Source organism: Amblyraja radiata, chromosome 16, assembly GCF_010909765.2.
Source record: "Amblyraja radiata isolate CabotCenter1 chromosome 16, sAmbRad1.1.pri, whole genome shotgun sequence".
NCBI classification, from domain to species: domain Eukaryota; kingdom Metazoa; phylum Chordata; class Chondrichthyes; order Rajiformes; family Rajidae; genus Amblyraja; species Amblyraja radiata.
This window is the reverse complement of record NC_045971.1, coordinates 8059137-8076114: the sequence shown is the minus strand read 5'-3', so window position 1 is coordinate 8076114 and position 16978 is coordinate 8059137. Positions and strand designations below refer to the sequence as shown.

General features: G+C 42.8%; 1 protein-coding gene across 1 annotated transcript in view; it reads right to left on the bottom strand.

Annotated features, from left to right (window-relative positions):
- Nucleotides 1–12179, bottom strand: part of tbx21 (T-box transcription factor 21) — a 52315-nt gene extending 40136 nt beyond the window's left edge. Inside the window, exon 1 of the mRNA XM_033035024.1 lies at nucleotides 11649–12179. Within this exon, the coding sequence (XP_032890915.1) occupies nucleotides 11649–12175 (527 nt within the window). The 5' untranslated portion in view covers nucleotides 12176–12179. The remainder of the gene's footprint in view (nucleotides 1–11648) is intronic.
- Nucleotides 12180–16978: the final 4799 nt, after the last annotated feature.

Here is a 16978-nt window from a genome sequence, read left to right as displayed (position 1 = left end):
GCAGCTTCCATCCGATGTCATAACTTAAATAACTAATCTTGCAGTAAACGTTATTCCCTTTATCCTGTATCTGTGCACTGTGGACAGATCAATTGCCATCATGTATAGTCTTTTCGCTGAATGGTTAGCACGCAACAAAAATCTTTTTACTGTTCCTCAGTACACGTGTCAATAAACTAAACTAAACTGAATAAAACATTGGTGATCTCAAAATGATGCGGCCATTAGGGCACAATAATATGCTGCAATCCCACTGTAAACTATAAAGAAATGGATTATTTAAAATACATTTGTTGAATGGACAAATGTCGTCATGCTGGCAGTTAAAGAACTCCTCTTGCAAGTGACAGAAATAACCGAGTCATATCACACTATCCAGCACCTGGGTAACACTGACCCCCAAAGGTGGGAACTGCTGATAGATGACGATGTGAGAAAAAAAAACACAGCACAAACAATTAGAATCAGCTTTAAATAAGGACCTCTTGGTGGACCAAAGCCAGTTGCCATGTTGTAAACTCAACGTGATTCATTGAAGCATAGAAAATAGGTGCAAGAGTAGGCCATTCGAGCCAGCACCACCATTCAATATGATCATGGCTGATCATTCAAAATCAGTACCCCTTTTCCTGCTTTTTCCCCAAATCCCTTGATTCCTTTAGCACTAAGGCTAAATCTAACTCGCTCTTGAAAACATCCAGTGAATTGGCCTCCAGTGCCTTCTGTGGCAGAGAATTCCACAGTTTCACAACTCTTTGAGTGAAAAAGTTTCTCCTCATCTCAGTCCTAAATGGCCTACCCCTTATTCTTAAACTGTGTGTGACCCCTGGCCCTGGACTCCGCCAACATCGGGAACAATTTTCCTGCATTAATTGAATAAGAGGCAATATTTCTTGATGTTATTGGAAAGTATTTCCATTTGATTAATGCTCTACCATGCCTAGCAGAAATGTCAAGGTTTCAAGTCCAACTCATTACATTTGTTGCTGTGGGTGGGTTTGGCCACCATTTTGTGCAGAGCAAGGTGCAAGCCACCATAATGATAACTAGTTTTTCTGTTTCCCCTATTGGCCAGGACCTCAGACACCCAAAGTCTCTTATCCTGTGCACTCAGCGAGACCCCGATGTGCCAATGGATTCAAGAGCAAGAACATGAAGGTCAGATATAACCCAGGAGACTGTTGGCATTCTAGCTACGGAAGCAGCTCTATAATCACATATCACAATCGCTCCACACTCTTCAATCTCTACTCCTACGGCAACATTTCTTAATTACACTGTAAATGACTCGATTGTAATCATGTACCGTCTTTCCGCTGACTGGATAGCACGCAACAAAAGCTTTTCTCTGCACCTCAGTACACAAGACACTAAACAAAACTGTTTTTAGGATAGGACATTTTAAAAATAATTTAAACGCTTCAAACAAACTTAGACTGTGCTATAAAGAGTTGGAAAAACATAGAAACATAGAAAATAGGTGCAGGAGTAGGCCATTCGGCCCTTCGAGCCTGCACCGCCATTCAATATGATCATGGCTGATCATCCAACTCAGTATCCTGTACCTGCCTTCTCTCCATACCCCCTAATCCCTTTAGCCACAAGGGCCACATCTAACTCCCTCTTAAATATAGCCAATGAACTGGCCTCAACTACCTTCTGTGGCAGAGAATTCCAGAGATTCACCACTCTCTGTGTGAAAAATGTTTTTCTCATCTCGGTCCTAAAAGATTTCCCCCATATCCTTAAACTGTGACCCCTTGTTCTGGACTTCCCCAACATCGGGAACAATCTTCCTGCATCTAGCCTGTCCAACCCCTTAAGAATTTTGTAAGTTTCTATAAGATCCCCCCTCAATCTTCTAAATTGCGAAATGCTTGAAATACTGCCACCATATATTGAAGTATGAACTCGACAAGCAATGCATAAAGGATGCTTCTCCTTGGTAGGAATGAAGCTTCTTCAAGCGATCACTGCTAATGACTGACTATTTGCATAGCTGTGGTTAGTTACAGAAAGAAAATTGGATTGGGATTGTACGTAAAATCGAACACAAATTGGCGTTTGATACTTGAATACAATCAATGGGTCAAGTTCTGTTTTTTATCGACAAACTCCTGAAGATCCGAGTAGGAAGAAACTGCAGATGCTGGGTTACACCGAAGAAAGACACAAAATGCTGGAGTAACACAGTGGGACAGGCAACATCTCTGGAGAGAAGGAATGGGTGACATTTCGGGTCAGCCCTTCTCTCCAGAGATGCTGCCTGTCCCGCTGAGTTACTCCAGATTTTTTGTGTCTATCTCGGCTGTATAAACCAGCACCTGCAGTTCCTTCCGACAAGTCTGAAGAAGGCTCTCGAGCAAAAACGTCACCCATTCCTTCTCTCCAGAGTTGCTGCCTGACCCGCAGAGTTACTCCAGTGTTTTGTGTCTTTCTCCTGAAGATCGATGTGTGCAACTCATAAGTTCAACATCAAATTATCATTTTGCCACGATCAAAGAGAGTGATATTTTCTGCCTCTTTTCAGTTGAAGATGTTTGGTTATGATAGCGCTGTGGATTTTAATCAGCCTCATTTGTTTTCAAGGTAGACAAAAATGCTGGAGAAACTCAGCGGGTGAGGCAGCATCTATGGAGCGAAGGAAATAGGCGACGTTTCGGGTCGAAACCCTTCTTCATATTTGTTTTCAAGTAGGTTTTAACATCATGGACCCCCGCGAGGCGAAACAGGCGGCTTGCGATGTGTCAAATCACCCAAAATTGTTCAATAATTTTGGGAAAAGCGCAGCCAATTTGAAAGGATATACTGTCTAATTTTAAAAAGTTATTAAAGCCGAACTAGGAGACTCCAATGTGTAGAAGGAACTGCAGATGTTGGTTTCAACTGAAAATAGACAGAAAATGCTGGAGTAACTCAGCATCTCTGGAGAGAAGGAATGGGTGACGTTTTCGGTCGAGACCATTCTCCAGACACTATTGCACTCAATTCTTTGAAAACTGCCAGATAATTTTACTGAATGAATTTTCCTTGAACACAAGAAACCAAATTTATATATGTGTGTGTGTGTGTGTGTGTATATATATACATATATATACACATATATATATATATGTATATATATATATATTTTCTAAATTCCAACAGAGAATGCTGGGGAAGCAAAATGTAATTCTAAGAAATGCCGCCAAATTCTTTTAAATTCTTTTAAATTCTTTTAAAACACCTATTTATTTTTACTAATAAGTGTACATATGTGTCAATGGTTGTCGTGTTTGTATTGTTTTTAACCGGAGATGAAATGGAATTTCGTTGCACAGTATTGTGCAATGACAATAAACGTATTCATATATATATATATATATATATATATATATATATATATATATATGTGTGTGTACATGTGTGTGCGTGCATGTGTATATATATATGTGCATGTGCATGTGTGTGTGTGTGTGCGCATGTGTGTGTGTGTGATATATATATATATATATATATATATAAATGATGGGTCTTTAGTTTCTGCATTGGATTCTGACAAATGGCACTTTTTCAGAAAACAGAGAGGAAATTTCCTCTCAGAAGGGAGTTGTTTTTGAAAAGAGTTTTCTACAGAGCATTATTTTAAAACTTTTAGGCGGCTCTGTAGGAATCGGATGACGGGCGGTTTCTTTGAAGAGGAGAGGATTAAAATAAACTCCTACGTTTTAAAGAAAATATGATCTCAGTTCAGTGAATCACCTCCTAGTTACTCATTTCAACTTGATCTGCACCGATCTCTTTCCCCGGCCCCCGGGGATTTGCTTTTCAGAAACAATTCCTCACCAGTTTACCGATGCACTGTCAGAAGAAACTCGTTCTCTGCCCCTCGCCCCCCCCCCCCCCCCCACACCCCCTTACTCGCTGGGAGGCGCGGTTGTCAGCGGTTCCTGCATTCTGCTGCAGCAGAGAGACAAGTTTGGAGACAGAGCAACACTCTGCTGAAGAGGCTGCAAGAAATTATTTTTTTAAACTTGCGGTTTTAATATTCATTTCCGTAATATGAAGATGAAAGAACAAGAGTTAGTTTTTAAACACGTTTTTATGTCGAGACTACAACAGAATAGCAAGGAATTCTAGTGGAGTAAATTGATGCACCCATCTCTCTCTTTCTCTCACTCATGCACAAGGAATCAGCCAAGCAGGCTCGGGAATAATACGTGAGATGGTAAAGTGGGTAGATAGAGCGAGATGGAGGGAAAGAGAGAGAGGGGGGGGGGGGGGGGGGTGGAGAGAAATAAAAGAGAGAGAGAGAAAGAGAGGAAACTTTAAGCAGAGTAAGAAAACAGTATCTCGGACAGAGGGGTTGGAAAGTACAGCAGAATGGCCCTGAGTTAGAGAAAGAAAATATCAGTGGTACACACAACACAAAAACGCGGGTGCAAAGAGGAGACAAAAGGCGGAGACTGACACAGAAGAGAGAGTGTGGTGGGGAAAATGTATATAAATACCCACGCAGAGAGCAAAACACAGGCAGGAAGAGAAATACATTCTTAGAGGAAATAGTGTAAAGCGAGAGAGAGAAAGGAAGCGGCAGGCGAGAGCAATGTCAAGATGTTGAATGTTTCTCCCAAATGTTTTGCTGGGGATAACCTATAAGCAGGTGTGTTGTCTAAACGGGGAGCTGGTCACGTTGCCTGCAGCCTTTATCTCAGCCCCTTGTCTTGTATATATTTTTTATTTGAATGGATGACGAATCCACTGCCATAAACAATTTTATAAGAAACCAAGTGTGCGGCTTGTCACAAAGACCTGTCGCTGTTAGTCATCATAGATACCTATAATTAACTTTCCCCAAAACTGAGATTCTTGAGTTGATTGAATTAAAAAAAAAAAAAACGCAATGATTAAACTTTCAAAAAAAAATCTTAGAATTCTTAAGGGGTTGGACAGGCTAGATGCAGGAAGATTGTTCCCGATGTTGGGGAAGTCCAGAACAAGGGGTCACAGTTTAAGGATAAGGGCGAAATCTTTTAGGACCGAGATGAGAAAAACATTTTTTTCACACAGAGAGTGGTGAATCTCTGGAATTATCTGCCACAGAATGTAGTTGAGGCCAGTTCATTGGCTATATTTAAGAGGGAGTTAGATGTGACCCTTGTGGCTAAAGGGATCAGGGGGTATGGAGAGAAGGCAGGTACGGGATACTGAGTTGGATGATCAGCCATGATCATATTGAATGGCGGTGCAGGCTTGAAGGGCCGAATGGCCTACTCCTGCACCTATTTTCTATGTTTCTATGTAACCAAGCATCAATAATTTCACTAAAATTGAAATTGAAAATCTAAGCAATCTAGGCTGATAATCTTTATTACTGATAATAACTTCATCAGCCTAGGAAGAAATGTATTATATTTGTTATGCACTCTGCTCATTATCTAGAATATATCTCCCAATAAATAACTTAATGCTGCTTTTCGTTTTTGCCAGCATTTTATTTCCTTGCAAATGAATCGCCTTTGCTACATCTCTATGAAGGAACTGCAGATGCTGGTTTAAATCGAAGATGGACACAAAATGCTGGAGTAACTCAGCGGGACAAGCAGCATCTCTGGAGAGAAGGAATGGGCGATGTTTCGGAGTCGAGACCCTTCTTCACACTGAACAGTCTTGACCCAAAACGACACCCTTTCCATCTCTCTAGAGATGCTGCCTGTCCCGCTGAGTTACTCTAGCATTTTGTGTCTATCTTTGCCTTTGCTATATGACAACTTGTATTTCCATGGTACCACCTATGACTCTACTTCCTGGGTTACAAAGTCCTAAATTCAAATTCCATTATAAATTCACCTTGGATTATTTTGAAAAGTGTTGAAAAGAAATATGCACAAGAATAAATGAGTGAAACGAGGAACTGCAGATGCTGGGATCTTGAGCAAAACACAAAAGTGAAGGAGTAACAATACATTGATTAGTACGGGGATCTAGAGTTATAGGAAAAAGGCAGATTAGGCTTTGGAGGGAAAGATAGATCTGCCGTGATAGGTATGATGGGCCGAATGGCTTAATTCTGCTTCTCGAACCTATGGACTTTATTGTTGCATGTACCTATGTACAGCGAAATTCATTGCTTTGCAAGCAACCTGGTAAAATCCAACAGTAACTCAGAGAGCCAGGCAGCATCTCTGGAGAACATGGATAGGCAACGTTGAAGGTCGGGACCCTTCTTCAGACTAATTCAATAAATTAGTATTTAAGTAGGAACTGCAGATGCTGGAAAATCGAAGGTAGACAAAAATGCTGGAGAAACTCAGCGGATGAGGCAGCATCTATGGAGCGACAATAAATGAGTATTGGTGTTATTGGTAACTTCAAATCCCAGTTTATATCCAGATCTTTGCTGAGTTGGCACAAATAACCCCTTCTTCTAAACAACTCCATGTAGAATCGCTCTCCCTTCCATCTCAGGATGGGGGAGGGGGGGGGGGAGATAGATCAAGACTCCTTAGGGACTGGACTAACATGCCCAGTTATACTTGTGATGTCTAATGAGGGGGTGGATTGAAGTTGGGAAAGGAAAAAGAAGGGCCTCGACCCTGAATGTCATCGGCCCATGTTTTTCCACAAATGCTGCCTGGCCCGCTGAGTTAGTCCAGCACTCTGTTTCCCTTTTGTCTATAACAACCTTTATAACAAGAGGAGCCGAGTATAGGAGCAAAGAGGTCCTTCTGCAGTTGTACAGAGCCCTAGTGAGACCACACCTGGAGTATTGTGCGCAGTTTTGGTCCCCTAATTTGAGGAAGGGCATTCTTGCTATTGAGGGAGTGCAGCGTATGTTCACGGGGTTAATTCCCGGGGTGACGGGACTGTCAACGATAGAACCTGCCTCAACTACCTGAAAAAAGGGGCTCGACCCGAGACGTCACCCACCCTTCTCCCCAGAGATGCTGCCTGTCCAGCTGAATTACTCCAGCATTTTGTGTCTATCTTCGGTGTAAACCAGCTTCTGCAGTTCCTTCCTACACATGCCTCAACCACCTCCTCTGGCAGCTTGCCCCATATACCCACCAGTCTTCGTATATAAAAAAGTTACCCCTCAGGTACCGATCGGGGATGATCAGCCATGATCACATTGAATGGCGGTGCTGGCTCGAAGGGCCGAATGGCCTACTCCTGCACCTATTGTCTATTGTCTACTGTCTATTATTAACCAGCATCTGCAGTTCCTTCTTACTAAACTCTCTCCCCTATTCTGCGTTTAAAGTCTTGGAACTTTACATGTCACGTTACAGGTCAGCATATCTGTGGAAAGAGAAGAGTTTTAACAGTTCAGATCGGAAACTCTTGGTCTGGGAACTGTTATCATTAATCTTGCTTCTCTCTCCACAGACGCTGCCTTGTCTGCTGGGCGTTTCCAAAATTTCCCCTTTTTTCCCCCTCGAATTTCAGCTTTCCAGCGCCTGTAATTTATCTTTTCCACACAATGTCGCTGATCTGAGATATCTAAATGATGCCCAAGACTATAAACGGAATGAAGAAGGGTCTTAAAATATATAGAGTCAAAGAGTGATACAGCGCGGAAACAGGCCCTTCGACCCAACTTGCCCACACCGGCCAATGTCCCAGTTACACTAGTCCCACCTGCCCACATTTGGTTCATATCGCTCCAAACCTGCCCTATCCGTGTACCTGTCTATATGGTATTCATATAGTGAATTGAGAATTGTTTATCAGTTATCCAAATAACTACAGTATGAGTGATAAAAGTATTGGTGAACAATCTCTGGTTCCCCAAACTCTTTGGGGGCTGTTGTGTCCGAGATGTTTCAAACCCATTGGCAGAAACTAGATAGAAACTTATTGCTATGGTTAGCCGTAATCTGTACCATTGTCTGATCACCAGACTTGGAGCAGGTGAACAAGACAGGGTGTGATTCAGCAGGTAGACCAAAAATGCTGGAGAAACTCAGCGGGTCAGGCAACATCTCTGGAGAGAAGGAATGGGTGACGTTTAGGGTGGAGACCCTTCTACAGACTGAGAGTCAGGCGAGAGGGAGACATATAGAGATATGGAAGTGCAAGGTGTGAAAACACAGATCAAAGGGGACATGAAACCAACAAACCTGCAGGTGTTGGAAATTCCTGTACGTTCAACGTGTTTATTTTCTTCAAGAAACCCCTATGTTCCTAGCCCGGTTTAAAAGAAGGGCCTCGACCTCGCACCCAGATGCTGCTTGAGCCGCTGGGTTAGTCCAGCACTTTGTGTCTACCCCCTTTGTCATTTCCTGACTCCCCTGGACCTGTAGATAGAAAGAACTGCAGATGCTGGGTTTTTGAGTAAAACACAAAGTGCTGGAGTAACTTTTTTTTTTTTTTTGCAGCGGTCCAGGCAACATTTCTGGCGGCGTTTCGGGTCAGGACCCTTCTTCAGTCTGACTCAAAGTCTGAAGACCCGAAACGCCGTCTATCCTCCAGAGATGCTGCCGGACTCACTGCATTACTTCAGCGCTCTCTCGTTTACTCCCCCCGAATCTAGTACCAGTCCATTCATGACAAGACACTCAATCTTAAACCCACGTGTAGACCGTATATATGTACAAACTGGCTGTGACAATAGAACACTTACGAACAATGAAACACTTAAGATAGACACAGAAATGCTGGAGTAACTCAGCGGGGGACAGGCAGCTTCTCTGGGGAGAAGGAATGGGTGACCCTTTCGGGTCGAGACCCTTCGTCAGAACACTTACTCCGGCTAATAGAGCGACTGATTACATTTTACAAACTTCCAAGTTCATGCAGACTTTGACCCCGACTCCGTCAATGGCGGAACCGGGTGAACGTTGAATTACCGAGTACAGATGTCCCACTTACAGTAGCTAGGTGTGTCTGTCCCATTGCCAGGCAGAGCGATTTGCTGAAAGATCATCGAACTAACACGTTGACCGTTTCTCCCCATACATGCTGACTGACCCGCTGAATATCGCCAGTATTCTCTGCTTTGTGTTTCAGAATTCCAGCAACATGTGTATATATATATACACATGTTGCTGGAATATATATATACATAAAAAATATAGAAAACAAACTGGAGTAACTCAGCGGGACAGGCAGCATCTCTGGAGAGAAGAAATGGGTGACGTTTCGGGTCGAGACCGGTCTTTTGAATATTATATATATAAATATAAGCTTTTATTTTACGTGGTATGAACGAATATGGATATATATATTTATATATAACATTCGTTTATAAACGGTTTTGGAACTAACGGCCCTTACTTTAAAATTATCCTCGATCACAAGATATTCGCTGCCTCTGTAATCCCGGCACAGGTGTCAATATCATGTCTTTCTCCCCCCCGTCTATAAACACATTTTCAGACTGATTTCTCGAGAAGATGACGTGAGAAACTAGAACAGGAATAAGCCACCACCTGCTGTGAGAACGGTTTTGTAAACAAGACTGGCGGGTGGGGTGGGGGCGGTTTGGAAGCCGTGCTGTGGGGGAAGAGTCGCTGCAACTTCTGAAACCATCCTTCGACGTTCAAACAAAACTGCTCGACATTTCAACTGGGTGGAACTGTCGCCGGCTCGCTACCATTAACCCCATGTTGTCGCTGCCCGTTCTGCTTCTGGGAAGTCACTGCGCGCTGTATTGGAATCAGTGCGAATTTCAAAGCCAAAATGTCCACAAGGACCGTTTTCAATTACGGGTTGTTAATGATCCCTACCCCCACCCCCCCACCCCCCCCCCCCCCCCCCCCCCCCCGCCCCCCATTGGAAGGTGTGGAAACCCCCCTTTCTTGGCATTACTTGAAAGTGTGGGGTAGTTATTCCCAGTCCCTAATTTCACTAAAACTAATTATTTTATCAGCTGACTTTACATCGGTAACACCTGGGAATAAATAAGTGGAAGATATAGGATTCTATGGAAATGTTTCTCAAGCTTCCATTCAGATATTGGATCATATTCTTGCTAGTTTGACGTGCTCTTCATCATGTTCCCAGTTAATGAAAGGCGAAGGCACGCAAAGGGCAGCAGATGCTGGAATCAATGCCAGAGAAACTCGGCGGATCAGTCAGCATCTGTGGGGGGAATCACCTCCAGTGCTTTGTATTTAACTGAAGTGAATTGTGACTCCCACGCTAACCAAGGGGCAACTTGCAGGGTCAAAGACGTTATGGTCTTGGAGTAAAGGGTGGGAACGTTGGACTTAGGGTCAGAGTCACAGGCGCGGAAAGAGGCCCAACTAGCCGACGCCAGGCAACATGCCCCATCTACACCAGTCCCACCTGCCGGCGCTTTAACCCATACATGTCCACATGTCTCTTGAACACAACGATAGAACCTGCCTCAATTACCTGAAGAAACGGTCTCGACCAGAAACGTTACCCATCCCTTCTCTCCAGTGACGCTGCCTGTCCAGCTGAGTTACTCCAGCATATTGTGTCTATCTTCGGTCTAAACCAGCTTCTGCAGTTCCTTCCCTCACATGCCTCAACCACCTCCTCTGGCAGCTCGTCCCATGTACCCACCAGCCTTTGTATGCAAAAAAAGTTACTTAATCCCTCCCTTCACCACCTCCAGTTTAAATTCCATTTGGAATATTTTGGAGGACCAAGAAACCAAGAACCAAGAAGAACCCCTCAGGTTCCCAATAAACCTTTCCCCCCCTCACCTTAAACCTATGTATTCTGGATTTGTCGACATGGGTTTAACCTTCCTGCTACCCATGATACACACGTTAATAGAAACAGTGGTGTCAATATTCTTGTGGGGAGAGAGAGAGATAGAATTGTTATATATATAGATCTCAATTCTATCTCTCTCACTATATATATATATATATATATATATATATAAAAATGTAAATATATATATATATATATATATATATATATAACAATTCTATCTCTCTCTCCCCCACAAGAACATTATCACTATTTATAATATATATATAGATACACTGTATAGGGAAGGGTGTGCGTTTAACACTCGGTAAAAATATCACCCGGAAACGAGTAAGTGGTAGCTCCAAATGTTCTGACGGGTGCGGTATCAGATCAAACTTTACATGACTGCTTTTTCTTTTCGTTGCCCCAAATGTTCTTATCCACAAGATAATTCAGAAAGAAACAAAAAAAGATCTCTATAATGTTTAAAAAAAAAAAAAAAAAAGCGGAAGAGATTTTCAAGTTTGAAAACCGCACGAACACAGTGTAATTCTGAAACCTTTGGGGTTGGTTTATAATCAGTCCCCGTTTAACCTCAGCCGTTTTCAAAAGTAATTGGAAACAGTACAGTTAAATAAACGCGGGGACAAGGCAGGAATCAGTTAGCGTTCGCCCTGAAATCCAATGTCTTGAAACCCCCGTCTCTTGCAAATGCGCTTCCTCACGTTGCAAAAGCCAGTTGGCGTTTCTAGTTTATATCAGTAATATTTTGCATTTTACCTACTGTTTATATCCGAACGTTCTGCAATAATTTGGGCATTTAATACATTATTTCTCTGAAACCGTTGCAATTCAAGCCAAAACGAGATGGGAGAGATGAAAATGGGTTTCGACCCGAAACCAGTCACCCATCCCTTCTCTCCAGAGATGCTGCCCGAGTTACTCCAGCGTTTTTGTGTCTATCTTGGGGGAAATGGGAGAAACCAGTCACTCACCTGCCCTGTTTGGTGATTATCATCTCCGTTTGATGCTTGTGAAATTTAGACCAGAGTTGGTAGTTGCATAGCATAATCTGCACCTTCCCCGATGCTTGCAACCCCGGCACCGCGCAGAGTGAAGTCCGTTGGTAGGTGTGAGGGTAGGGGGCAGAGAAGGAGTCGGTGCCTGCCGCGTAGACTTCAGTTCCTGGGCTCGGGTAGCTGGGCACTCCGGCGACTTGCGGTCTATTGCCGGGGTAGGGGCAATTAGACAAGGCCGGTGTCAAATACCTGCTGGCGTTGCCCACGGTGATCCCGGCGGCCGAGATGTGCTGGCTTGGGTAAGGGAGAGGGACAGAGTCCGGGGAACCCTGGCACTGGTCTCCCATTAAGTAGAACCTATCCTGCATCCCATATCTCAGGTCCTGGTAGTCTTGCATCGACTTATTCCTCTCGGCGTCTTTGTTGAAATTCTCGCTGCTCTCTGGCTGGTTCAACATAGCTATGGGAAAGTTGGGGCCGGAGTCTGGACTCGTTCCTCCCATGGACTGTCCAGAGAGGGAGGGGGTAAAAAATGTAAACTTTTTAAAAAAAATTCACCCACCCCCACACACACACAATGGGAAACGATCAAAGCTTGTTGGAGCGACCACAAGGTGTGATAATGTCCATCAGGGTACTCAAAGACTCGTTGTCTCAATCTCCCAGGTACCAGCTCCTATTAAAGATCACACTCCTCCTGCCTCGGGGTCTTTTCTACACGATTGGACGCTGTGCTCTGGTGTAGTCATAGCAGTATTTGTCTCATTGGTTTAGGCTCACGCCGTATGTACAGACGCGGCAGATTTACACAAACCACGCCCAGGGCGAAGCAGAGAGGAAACCTCGAATGAATTTCGATTAAAAAAAAAAAACAGGTCTGAACAAGGGTCTCGACCCGAAACGTCACCCATTCCCTCTCTCCGGAGATACTGCCGGACCCGCTGAGTTACTCCAGCTTTTTGTGTCTACTGGAATTTTTTTTTTTAAACGTTTGGACATGAATTTAAGGCTAATCCTATTTTTATTTCTGTAAAACGTTACCCTGCAAATGGCTTCATGAAAAAGGAAAAATAGGTTCTGATTATTGCGAGGAAGAGTGTATGAAGGAACTGGTTTACACCGAAGATAGACACAAAAAAGCTGGAGTAACTCAGCGGGCCAGGCAGCATCTCTGGGGAGAAGGGATAGATGTTGGTTTGGGGTCGAGACCCTTCTTCAGACTTCAGAAGTGTCTCGACCCGAAACGTCACCCATTCCTTCTCTCCAGAGGTGCTGCCTGTCCCGCTGAGTTACTCCAGCATGTTTGTGTCTATGGCCGACTCGTGTATCAAAACTGGAATTGACTCTGAATATCTCAAGTCAGATCACCCCCATGATGGCAATCCCAACCCAGGATGTTCGTGTTATCGGTTTTACTTCAACCGAGCATGAATTATGTAGACTCTGAAGGGTCCTTTCTTGAAACGTCGTCTATCTAGAAATGCTGCTTGACTCGCCGAATTACTCCAGCACTTTGTGTCTTTTTTGTTGTTGTAAACCAGTGTCCGCAGTTCCTCGTGTTTAATTAACATTCCCCAGTCGTCCTGACAGTCCTTTAGTTCTGACTGTACACAAAAATGCTGGAGAAACTCAGCGGGTGCAGCAGCATCTATGGAGCGAAGGAGATAGGCAACGAAACGTTGCCTATCTCCTTCGCTCCATAGATGCTGCTGCACCCGCTGAGTTTCTCCAGCATTTTTGTGTACCTTCGATTTTCCAGCATCTGCAGTTCCTTCTTAAACACTTTAGTTCTGACTGTTCTTAGACGTTGAAATGCTTAAATTCTACTTGCAATTGTAAATGCCACAATAACTTCCATACAATGGAAATATCAATTCTGGATTTTAATTGACACCAACAACAACAAAAAATCAGAAGTGAATTTGGAAAATATCAACTTCCACCTGTGTGTGACCCGGTCGGGTGGGATAATGTTAAGAAGCAACATACAGAACATCACCGGCTGGGTTTGCAGAAATACAGATGAATTTACAAGCAGAGAGCCATCGTTAACAAGAGACAGAACGGTCGCCATAATGTTGGAAATAAATCATCGACTAAAAAGTGGATGAATATTTTTTTTTTTAAAGAGCAGATACTGAACATGTGAATTAAAACAAGAAATGCTGGAAACACACAGCATCTACGGAAAGACAAACTGTTACTCTGCTTAAGGTGGAAAAAGTGATTCAGGTTATACTAATTAACAATGTAGATCAGCTACTAGTTATGAGGTGGAGACGCAAGGAACTGCAGATGCTGGAGTCTTGAGCAGAACGCAAAGTGCCGGAGGAACTCAGCAGGTCAGGCAGCATCTGCGGAGGGAGTTGACAGGCGATGTTTTGGGTCAGGGCCCCTTCTCCCGACCCCAGGAGTGTCTGTCCATTCCCTCCACAGATGCTGCCTGACCTGCTGAGTTCCTCCAGCTCTCTTGAACTTGGAGATGTTTTGGATCAACGAATTGCTCATTTAAACCCCCATTCACATTTGTCACCGAAATGTCGATTGGCAATCTGTATGTTGTAAGGAACATATTTGTAGATAGTAGTACTAAACCTCATTAATGATTAAGATGAAGGAAATGAGCAATATTGGTATATAGTACAGCACCCCACATCAAATACGTCTTAACCATTGGGCAAAAATGTGTTCGAATTCGAAATGAAGACTTTTCTAAAAAATCGACGACATCTTATAGTTTGAGTCTGAAGAAGGGTCTCGACCCGAAACATCACCCATTCCTTCTCTCTCGGGATGCTGCCTGTCCCGCTGAGTTACCCCAGCATTTTGTGTCTATCTGCGGCGTTAGTGCCGGACATTTTTCGTTATACTTTGTATCATGAGTGTAGGGAGAATTTGTTTTCTTCTCCTCCCCACCGCTGAAATAAAGGTGAAGGCGGTATCTGTAATGAAATTTGCAGGAAGATTGTTGTCCCCCCCCCCCCCCCACATCCTTGTGCGTGTTACAGGCAGCCTTGAGTTCCAGGCGATCGCTGGGATTGTGTACTCAGATCTAGACAGTGTGGCCTCATCGCTCACGTTAAACCATTAGCCTCTTGATTAAGTGCGAATCGCGAATAATCAAGCTGAGACCTGTTCCCATTGTGGCAGACCTTTCCCAACCTGCACTCCACAAAGCAGGCAACTAGCGACACGTTAACTTCTCGCCCGAGACCGCCATAGCAATCACACGATGTCCACCACACTTTACATACACGGCAGCATCTTCAAAGAGCCACTGAGATTTAGTTGCCTTTTACACTGATTACATTTTACGATTAAACTGAACGGTTGCGGTCAAGAACGATTACATATTTATGTCGCAGGTTGGTCGTTTTTTTGACGTTTATTCCGACAGCAAAATAATAAAATATATTGCGGAGGAATTCTGAAAGTAAATTAAATCAACAAACAATAAATAAAAAGTTTCTATATGAGCTGGGCACACTGAGTGTGGTGTTTGGGTCAGAATTATATACAACGATATATATATATATATATATATATTGCACATATATATATGTGTGTGTGTAAATATATATATTATATATATACACATACACGCATATATATATATATATATATATATATAAACAAACACACATATATATATAAATGCATACACACACATATACATGTCTATTTGTGTGTATATATAAATACATGTATATATTTATATTGTAAATATATGTATATATGTAAATATATATAAGGTACACAAAAATGCTGGAGAAAATCAGCGGGTGCAGCAGCATCTATGGAGCGAAGTGTGTATATATATTGTAAATATAAATATAGATTATATATATATATTTACATATATACATATACACACGCACACACACACATATTTATTTATTTTTGAGTGCGTGTTTATATCTGTATAAGCATATTAATTTATTAAATGTACACTGTTGCACATTAATGAAATCCTTTCTTGTTCCCTCCAGTAGCTTTATTTTTCGTATGTAGGTGATCTAATTTGTTGATTTGAATATCTGTGGGGGTGATCAAAGAGAGGCATTTTAACGAGAAAAGCGGTCTTCTGTAAAGTCTGAAGAAGGGTCTCGACCCGAAACGTCACCTATTTCCTTCGCTCCATAGATTCTGCCTCACCCGCCGAGTTTCTCCAGCATTTTTTATCTACCTTCTGTAAACCCTGATAACATTCCAGGTTTCCAATCAAATACTCTCAGCAATGTCAGATCATCATCGTTAATGATAGTTTATCTTGCAACAATCTCCACCTCTTTACTTGCACAAAACTCCGCACTCATTCACAGATTGAATGTTTTGGAAGATTCTGTAAGATTTCTCCAGCGCTCTCCCACACGTAATAACCACCCGATCAGTGTCGGTCTCTGTCGAGAAAATGTCTCAGTCTAGTTAATCCCCACACCTAGGTTTATTTAATGCCGCGGGTTGGTTTATTTAATCTAAACGAACTGTTGCATTCATACATTTAGTTGTCCGAAGCAGAACAAAAATCAAACCGCAAAATAAGAAAATAAAGGATAACTTGGCATAATTGGGCGTTTGTGGGGGATTCTGGTAGTGGGTAAAACTAGAGAGATGAGATGAAACAACCGCGTTATTTTATTTTTAAACCTCACCCCATCCAGATTCTTTCCCGGTGGGAAATAAATGTCATGAAGTGTCATGGGTTAAATGTGTAGGAGGGAACTGTAGATGCTGGTTTACACTGAAGAGAGACACAAAATGCTGGAGTAACTTCTTCAGAGGGTCTGAAGAAAGGTCCCGACCTGAAACGTCACCCATTCCTTCTCTCCAGGGATACTGTCTGAACCGCTGAGTTACTCCATCATTTTGTGTCTATCATGGGCTAAATGTAGCTCTCTTCTTAAATGCGTCGATCTGCCGTCGCGGTAGAGACATGTCTGAACGTCAGACTGTTTAGAAAATACAAATTGTTGACTGAATATTGCTGTTATTCTTCACACAAGTGACCATATATATCAGGCTCCAATTCGCCTTAATCATCGTTACTTTTTTTTGCATTTGTTCATTTGTTCTGTATCTCTTTCTATATCTCGTTATCCTTTCCCCTGACTCTCCTTCTGAAACATTGAAACATAGAGACAGAGAAAAATAGGTGCAGGAGTGGGCCATTCGGCCCTTCGAGCCAGCACCTCCATTCAATATGATCATGGCTGATCATCTAAAATCAGTGCCCCATTCCTGCTTTCTCCCCATATCTCTTGATTACCTTAGCCCTAAGAGCTAAATCTAACTCTCTCTTGCAAACA